Source organism: Rutilus rutilus (genome assembly GCF_951802725.1).
Source record: "Rutilus rutilus genome assembly, chromosome: 5".
NCBI classification, from domain to species: Eukaryota; Metazoa; Chordata; class Actinopteri; order Cypriniformes; family Leuciscidae; genus Rutilus; species Rutilus rutilus.
Window position 1 is genome coordinate 43262762 of NC_140213.1, and position 9854 is coordinate 43272615.

Genomic DNA, 9854 nt, shown 5'->3' on the forward strand with positions numbered 1-9854 from the left:
TTATTTTATTTTGTGAAACTTAGCCACATTGAAGTATTGCTAAAAAAAAGAAAGCATGAAGCTTTGTGTGTTTAAAAACAGAGGCTCTATTCTTTATTTTGATGTATGTATATTGCATGTTCAGATATGCATATACCAAAATATTCTGAGGGCCATGAAACTTCAACATCAAACATAAAAAATGCTGGCTCTGGCTTGCAACTTTTTTCAAAAACACTGGGGGAAACCGGGGAAAGAATTAATACTTTCATTTTATATTAAAGGGGTCATAATATGATAAATCACTTTTGCCTTGATCATTTGACGTATAAGAGGTCTTTGTACCATTAAAACACCCTGAAAGTTTTTATAGCTTAAAACGTCGTCATTATAAATAAAACATTTGCATATGACTGCCTCCAAAGCAAGACATCGACGAATACCTATGCATCATCGCACCATAGGCCCCGCCCACTGGCGTTCAGTCGCTTAACGGCTGACACTTGTCGGAAGAGTGAAAGAACGTTTGCTTTGAGGCGTCCAGTTTAAACAGCTGGATTGTGTCTCTGTTCAGACTTCAGAAGGTTCCCAGCAGCAGAAACAAGTGGATGGTTTATTTTAATGGCGTCATGATGACATCCTTTTATTATACAGCAGCCAACAAATAGTCTAAATCAAAGTTTCTTTCAGTTTCCTTCCAGGTTTAAATGCAATTTTGAATCCCAGATATTTGGTCTCAGGCTTTTAAATCCATATTTATAGCATTGCTAAACTGCCCATGGCATTTTAGAAGAGAGAATACGCAATCAAAGTTTGCTGTTTTCTCTACTGACTCTTTTTTTTCTTTCTCAAGGTTATGGATTCTCTTCTCTGCTGTGGTTTTCACGGTCATGGCCCTTATGGTGAGTTTCAGTACCCGAAGCTCCGTAAGTTCTCAGGAGCATTGCTTTCTTACTATCTTCAGTATCACGATGAGTCTAGACATCATTAAGTGGTTTTGTGTGTGTGATTTATAGGCCCTAGCCTTCCCCAACCAGCTGTATGAGGTTGTATTTGACCAGGAGCAAACAGCCACCAGTGTCTCTATACGTCTCTATGGAGGGGCCATTCTCAGTAAGTCACATTCATGTCATTCTGTAATTTTTAATAACGCAGCATTACCTAACAATCTCTCACAGCCTTAGTAAGACGTTGTCATGTGGTCAGTGCATCTATTGATGGGCCGTAAACAGACTACTCTTCTACCCAAGGGGCTCTTTGGAAATATTTTTGTGTTTTAATGGCCAGTCAGCCAGTGGATTGTGAAGAGAAGCGAGAAGGAAACATTCCCTGCAGGGCTGCACGCTCTCCGCTGCTCATTCATGTAATTGCACATTAAATCGAACTCTTTCTGGCCCACTGCAGACAACAAATTTGCACAGATTAGCAGTGCAATTATTCCCCTCTCTACCTGCTTCCTTTTCACATCTTTCCCTCAAAAATTAAATAGATGAGACATGTTTTTAATATTACTCATCTAATCCTCCTGGTAATTGCGAAGTCTGTCAGTGCATGACAGCCACTGTTCTTTGGTATCTCAAGGTGTACAGGAAGGATTTTCCATCCATCCATCCATCCATCCATCCATCCCCCAGTGATGATTTACCGTTAAGTTCTGCTCAGTGAACATTTGTGTCATCTCACTCTGACACCACTTTTTTTCTCTTTTTTCAGTTTTTATTTGCCATTTCTAAAATGTAATTCTATTACTCATTGATTTAAACTTAGAAAAATAACTAAACATGACTCAACGTGACAGAGACTTGCTACTGCTCATACACAAAACGCTGCTTTGAGCAGGTAAGACATGCTACCGCTGTACGATAGCATACATGAATTACCCATAGCTAATCTATACAGGTGGAGCTGGGGAAGGTGGAGGGGTTTCTGAAACCCTGAGCACTGACCAAGTATTTGAAAGAGGAGCAGAAAGCTCATTGGCTGCTGATACAGCAGGACACATCAGCTGTGCCCTATAGAGAACGACATGATTGCAAGCCTACGCCATCTAGAGTTTCATGACAGAACTTTGTTTATATTATATTTTATAGAACTGTGAAGCGAACACATTTCGTCAAAATGATGTTGTGGCACAATGTGACACACAGGGTTTGTTTGAATGTTTGTTTAGCAGTTGCAACTTCTAAAAGAAAAACTAAAGTTTGGAGTCAGTAGGATGTTTTTGACAGAAGTCTCTTCTGCTCACCAAGGCTGCATTTATTTGAGCAAAAACACAGTAAAATTTACTTTAAAATTGTGAAATATTATTTAAATTTAAAGTGACTATTTTCTATTTAAATATATTTAAAAATGTAATTTATTCATGTGATGCAAGTCTTTAGTGTCACATGATCCTTATTATAAATGTTGAAAACATTTGTGCTGCTTAGTATTTTCGTGGAAACCATGATAAGCAATTTCAAGAGGAACTGGATTTATTTGAAATAGAAATCTTTTGTAACATTATAAATGTCACTTTTGATAAATATAATGCATCCTTACTGGGTAAAAGTATTAATTTCTTTCAAAAAAGAAAAAGAAATTCTTACTGATCCAAACTTTTGAACAGTAGTGTATATGTTTGTCCTCTTTTTGGCAGGCCTCTCTCTGATCATGTGGAATGGCTTGTACACTGCTGAGAAGGTTATCATCCAGTGGACATTACTTAGCGAGGCCTGCTACTTCGCCATCCAGTTTTTAGGTTTGTATCAATGAGAACTAGAGTCTTGTGCATGCTGTATTTTGTCAGCCCTGTGATATCATGATGGCACTGCCCTCTAGTGGTTGTGGTCTCTCAATGGATTCAATCAAATACAGTACATACATTGTAGATTGTTATGTACATTGTCTGTGGTGTTTTACACATATAGTTGATTGATTTTATATATATATATATATATATATATATATACATACATTTTTTATAATATTAACATTTTATTTATATTGAGCAGTTGTCCCAAATATGGTAGTGCAATAGCATTATCATCAAATAAACTTCCTGTAGTTTTCCATGTATTACATGACTACTTGCCAAATAAATAAATAAATGGCCCTGAAAAATTTATATTAAAATCGTTTATTTATCTGTTTTTTTAATCTTGCTTTATAAATTATATTAATAAACTATTTTTATTAACTTTATTAACTTTTTTTATTATTATTAACAGTGTAACATGTCTTCCTCCCATCCAGCTTGTTGTCTCTTACCAGTTCTTCTGAGTGAAGTTTTCATTTTCTGGAGTCTCCTGAGTTTTATGCTCACCAAATACAGCATATTAAAATTGCCCTCCAATGTCGTTTTTATTTCACACAGTAAAAGTAATTGTTTTGAGATGCCTGATGTATCCAATTACACTGAGATAGAAAAAAAGAGAACAGAGTCATATCAAAAACAGAAAACACTGATATGTTTCAATGGACGAGATGAAATAGGTTAAGGGGTCATTATACAAATATACTGCCACAATTGACCAATCAGAATCAAGGATTCCAGAGAACTACATAGCATTTTAAAAGATTAGGGTCAATAGATTTTTTTTTTTCTTTGAAAGAAAGAAATTGATATAGAAAGGATTCTTTAAATTAATCAAAAGTGACAGTGAAGACAATTATAATCTTACAAAAATTGTTTAAAAAATATTTCGTTCTTTTGAACTTTCTATTCATCAAAGAATCATGAAAAAACGGTATTAAACATTGATAATAAAAAATGATTGAGCAGTATTTGACATATTAGAATGATTTCTGAAGGATCTTGTGACACTGAAGACGTCAGCTTTGCATCACAGGAATAAATTACATTTTTAAAATATATTCAAATAGGAAACTGAATCTGTATTTCGATCAAGTTAATGCAGCCCTGGTGAGCATAAGAGACTTCTTTCAAAAACATTGAAATATCTTACCGAATAATATCTTAAGTCTAATTAGTCATTGTGCTATTTATATTCCTTTACCATGTGTTTCCTCAAAACTATCTTGATATTTGTATCATGAATGTGTTTGTACACTTGTCTGTTACAGTGACCTCCGTCACTCTGATGGAACTGGGCTTCCTGCCAAACACTGCCATCCTCCTCCTCCTCAGTCGCATATTCTTCCTCACTGTCACGCTGTCCTACTACTACCATCTGGGACGCCGGCCCAAGAAGATCTGAGAGCCCCGCACACACCATTACCACACACACACACACACCTGGTGACGGTCCGCTGGGCTGGAGTTTCCATCTGAAGCTTTGAACAGTGACACAACATCAACCTGTTCATCTGGCCGTTGAGCCTCACTGCAACCAGGCCTTTGTTTTAATTTCAACTTACACACAACGCAGGAGTTTGCCTTTACAGAGCAAACTTCTTCTTTTTTTTCTATGGGAAATGCTCACACAATCTGGTCAAATGAATTCCATTTTTATTTCTGGCACACAGCGTAGCCCTCCTCATTCAGCGTTTATCACGTGAAGTATTGCACACCGTAGCCGAGCTGGAAATGCTGGCGTAATTGTCTGTAGCTTTGTCATCAACGAAACTGTCAATCATTTCATGTCATAATGCCAATGACTTTGAGCTTGTAGTCATGTGACGTGCGTGAGGGTGGCTAGTAAACACTAGAATGTGTGTTTTCCGTGCAGGTCATTCAGTATTTGAGCGGTAAAAACATTGTTACTGGTTGGTGTATCTGTGTCTGCTGTGTCACTGAACCAGGAACGACTTACTCTGCGTGGAATGAGTTCTCATACGGGAATGATATGATCCTTATGGTTGACAGACACAACAGGTTAGTTTGATTGGTTAGCTAGTTGGTGCATTGATCTCAAAACCCCCTGTAGTTGCACTATTTCAGGAACTTTTTTCATTTTTCTTACTGTCGTGTTCGTTTTCATCAAGATTTCGAAGTGCGTATGAACAAGAAAGGCCTTTTTCTTTTAGTAGTAACGCCACAGAATATGGTTTTGTAGCACACTGGCATGTTTCATTAATTTAAACAAGCAATGTAGCAGTATTTTCCCTCACGTCTCCCTAATATTGCCTTATTATGCTGAACTGCACAAGCGTTCCACGTGTCGGCACACTGCCAGTTGTTTGTATTCCTCAAAAGAACTTTATTCTGTACAAATATATTTTCTTGTTGATTTGCAGTTTTCCAGTTGCTTATTTATTGGCCTGCCCAGACGTCTTTGCAATACAGTAGGTTAGGTTTGTGGAATCACTTGCATGTTTATTGTCTGAGTCATTGTGCGAGTTCTGCTGAGACAAACTGCAAAATCAAAATGAGGCGTGTGTGTGTAATTACACGTTTGCTGCCTTGTGTGTATTTGCTATTATTGTTTGAAAGTGTCCATTAGTTACAACGGTGACATCTTCCGCTAAAAGCGAAATAGAATTGGAAGCATTTTATAACTTTTAAGAGCATAACTTGGATATTGGAAAAATGTTGATTGGATAGGAAGCAATATTTTTTTTGCAAGAATCTATACAGGAAATTTCTGTTAAAGGGATACTCCACTTTTTTGGGAAATAGGCTCATTTTACAACTCCCCCAGAGTTAAACAGTTGAGTTTTACCGTTTTCGAATCCATTCAGCCGATCTCCGGGTCTGGCGGTACCGCTTTTAGCATAGCTTAGCATAGATCATTGAATCGGACAGGACCATTAGCATCTCTCTCAAAAAAATGACCAAAGATTTTCGATATTTTTCCTATTTAAGACTTGACTCTTCTGTAGTTACATCGTGTACTAAGACCGACGGAAAATGAAAAGTTGCGATTTTCTAGGCTGATATGGCTAGGAACTATACTCTCATTCCTGCGTAATAATCAAGAAACTTTGCTGCCGTACCATGAGTGCAGCAGGCGTAATGATATGACGCAGCGCCTGAAAATAGGTCTAATAGGTTAGACAAACTTAGTCCCGGTCACGTTGGAAGTTACAGAGCTGGGGACTATTTTCAGGTGCTGCGTCATATCATTACGCCTGCTGGACTCTTGATTAAAGCAAAGTTTCTTGATTATTACGCAGGAATGAGAGTATAGTTCCTAGCCATATCAGCCTAGAAAATCGCAACTTTTCATTTTCCGTCGGTCTTAGTACACGATGTAACTACAGAAGAGTCAAGTCTTAAATAGGAAAAATATCGAAAATCTTTGGTCATTTTTTTGAGAGAGATGCTAATGGTCCTGTCCGATTCAATGATCTATGCTAAGCTATGCTAAAAGTGGTACCGCCAGACCCGGAGATCGGCTGAATGGATTCGAAAACGGTAAAACTCAACTGTTTAACTCTGGGGGAGTTGTAAAATGAGCCTATTTCCAAAAAAAGTGGAGTATCCCTTTAAATGTTGAGTGCCATGCTTGTTGGTCGTCTCCACACTGTATATGATAGAGCTTCAGTGGAGTTTGTTTGAGTACAGTATGTGGACAAAAGTAGCAGTTCCTCTTTCTTAGGTTTAATTAGGTTTTCACATTTAGCTTATACATGGCTCAAAATGGGTGACAAAGAAGTTCCGCTTTTCTTTCACAACCCAGTTTGATTTAGTCTCTTCGTTGTCTTTACTTGCGATCAGGTTCATAGCTCAAATCTCCTCTTACTGTCCTGAGAATATAATGTCTTTGACACAGAACCAAACTAATCCTAGCTAGTAGTTCAGAATAGGCACGGCTGTTACTGTGTGTTCTGTTCCTCTCATTAAAAAGCAAGCTCTCGCTAAATATGATGACGGCAAATGGCAAACATGAATCATTTGTTTATTCACATCTCCAGATGAGAATTGTGTTGCCATGCTATTAGAAATAAATATCCAGTAAGCTGCTAGTGGCTTCAGCTGTCTGACGAATGGTATACATAATGCCTCTGAAGGGATGTTAATGTACTTTTAAAATGTGTGTGTAAATATTTTATTGAGAAATGTTATTGTTATGGAACTGCATCGTTATCTTTTTGGAATAAAGAAAATGTACGTTTATTACATCTGTCACTCAAGGTCTTTTGTTGTTGCTGGATAATGAGCTTCCACTTCACTCTAGCTTTAGCTTTTTTTATTGCCGTACACAACTGAAATCTTGAACTATTACCAAGAGAAAAAGAGACCTACTATGGTCTCAATTAGGTCCTTGCTGAATGAAAAAGGTTATTAGTAATGAACTTAGAACTTTGTAGCATATTAAAATGATTCCAGGAACTGTATTTTGTAGCTTTTCCTAGACTTTGTACCACCTTGAGCACTTGTATTAGTACCAAATGATTTTGATTAGTGTTATATCTATTATTAAGTGGCATTTACATTTTTCAGAAAATACAGCTCCAGAAACTTTACCATTATTAGTATTGCATATGGCCAAAAGTTGGTTAGACAGACAGATGGATGGATGGATAGATGCAGTCATACATACATACATACATACATACATACATACTGTGGAGTACATTTTTAATTAATCATAACTAACATTCCCTTTTCTGCAGGATTAACATTTGTATGCTTTTGAAAGCTAAAGGTCTCCAACAACACTTGAGCCAAATTCAGTGTGTGTAAATGAGGAAAGAAAACTAAACAGCTGTCTGAATATCTAAATATATAACCTCATGACTTGAGTAACAAGATGAAGTAATCAAGAAATCAAAATTTGCTTTTACCTAGTAACAGAAATTTATACATATGAAGAACAAAAGTGATGTAATGAATTCTATAAAAACTCTTGTACTCTGATTGTCAATGGGAATCCTGTGATTGAAGCATATTCAAAGGCATTGACTGGAGTCAGTCTGATCACTGCTAGAGACCTTATTCCCAGTGATAGTGTTCATAAGAGGTGAGATATCGTCCGTCTCAGCAGTGTCGACTGGAGCTGCCCCATGTTAACTAAAGTCAGGTGCGTAGGGGAATTTCTACCACAACACTGTACTTTATTAATCCCTGAGGGGAAATTGTTTTTGCCATAGCAGTCATACATAGTTACAGGACAGTCTTCAGACAAAACATCGTAAATTCAAACACATACACACAAACCTATTGGCAAAAACATTCAATATGCAAAGAGTGCATATTTACAGTGTTGACATTATTAGTGCTGAGAGTTGATCACAATTTGAGGGCTTCTGCTTGTCCACTCGCCTTGTGAGGACTGACCACAGCTTCTCTATGGTGAAGGGGGTGGATTGAAATCCGCTGCTGCTTCAATGTGTAATGAGTGATTAATAATCAAGGATAAGCATTTCTACATACATCATTTCAAATATACTTTTAATCATATGTTTGCTGTGATTGTTAACCAGCTGCTTTTCTGATGTGACCCTCAACATGTGTTGTCTATATATCTGTTTCTAGCTGACGAGTTAAGGTTACAGGGGTCCAACTATACGTGACTTCACCTGATTTACAGAATTGTACCTCTTTCATGTGTATTTCTCTAGAAACTAAAGTGAATAGTTTCTGTACTTCTTCCTAAGGAGGGAATGTATTATAAGTATGTTTAGGTAGTTTGTCCTGATGATTGTTAGCTCAGGCCCTCATCAACCTTGAAAAAACTGCGAATCCCTAGTGCTTTTGTGTGTGCGTTGGATGTTCTGTGCAGGTCTTCAGTAGCTATGGGACACTTCGGCATGCAACAACAGACCCGAAGACGCCTTTCTCCGACCTCCGAAGTCACCGCAGACCTAAATCTAGGAATCGTGCCAACAACTATCTTGACTAATGGCGACATCCTCTCCTATCTATCCATGTGTGGAAATTTGCTTAGACTATATGTGTTCTTGTCTTCAGAACCTGAAGCAAGGACGTAGCTTAGACCTTGGTGTAGGGTATAACTGCTGTGATCTACGCGGCCTATGAACTCCTGTGTGAGTCTTGAAGCTGACTTCTGCTGATGAAACTGCAAACTATCTTCAGTAAAACTTTTCTTCAGTTTATTATAATTCTGACTCCGGGTCTTCTTTCAAACATCTGGTCCTTGGGTCCTAAACTGTTACCCCCTAACAATAGGATTAAGATCCAGTGAGTTTTCTGGCCACTGATCCATTTTTTTCAATGCAAAGATCTCAGAGATAATATAACATGGATAACATCCATTATCACTCTTGCCTTGTGACATGGTGCTCTATCGTGCTGGAAAATGCACGGATCACCACCAAATTGCTCCTGGAGCGTTGGGAGAAGTTGCTCTTGCAGGATGTTTTGATTTCATTCTTTATTCCTGGGTGTTTTTTGTTTTTTTGTGGCTGAATTGTGAGAGAGCCGCTCCCTTGGATGAAAAGCGCCCCCACACATGGATGATCTCAGGACGCTTCACTGTCGGCACGACACAGGATTCATGATAGCCTTCTCACCATTTCTTCTCCAGAAAATCGATTTTGGAAAGCAATGATGTCTTTATTTAGAGGTAACTATTGGAGAACACATTGATTAGAAGCTCCTTTTCCCTCCTTTTAAAGCAATTGTAATGCTCTCATAATCCAATCAGAACCATAAAGTGATTTCACCTGACTCGTACCTATTCACACTTACGTGCTGATGATATGATCAGTGAAATGGAACACAGGTTTTCCCACTTTTGACCTGAGGAGGGCAGCATTGTCAATACAACTCTATTACTGTGCAGTTGCATTGTAACAATAATGTGGTCAGAATTCATCAGTTGAAGGGTAAAGAATCCCTCAAGCTCTAGTAAGTAGAAATTACATTCATGTGGTGGTGTGTGAAATAACATTTTTGGGAAAGATGCATTCAGTGACAGTTTGGTATAACTGGTGTAAACCTTAAACTTAAATGCCATAGGCCTATATAATATGTCATTTCATGGGATAGTTCACCCAAAAATGAAACATTTTGTCATAATTTTCAC

At 37.7% G+C, this 9854-nt stretch overlaps 1 protein-coding gene across 6 annotated transcripts in view; it reads left to right on the forward strand.

The window, feature by feature from the left end:
• The window catches only part of tp53i11b (tumor protein p53 inducible protein 11b), a 67562-nt gene extending 61912 nt beyond the window's left edge, over window positions 1-5650 (forward strand). For all 6 annotated transcript variants that reach the window (XM_084409038.1, XM_084409039.1, XM_084409040.1 and 3 more), the window contains 4 exons: window positions 833-881; window positions 996-1092; window positions 2618-2719; window positions 4045-5650. In XM_084409038.1, the coding sequence (XP_084265164.1) occupies window positions 833-881; window positions 996-1092; window positions 2618-2719; window positions 4045-4178 (382 nt within the window). In that variant the 3' untranslated portion in view covers window positions 4179-5650. The remainder of the gene's footprint in view (window positions 1-832; window positions 882-995; window positions 1093-2617; window positions 2720-4044) is intronic.
• The last annotated feature ends 4204 nt before the right edge of the window (window positions 5651-9854 follow it).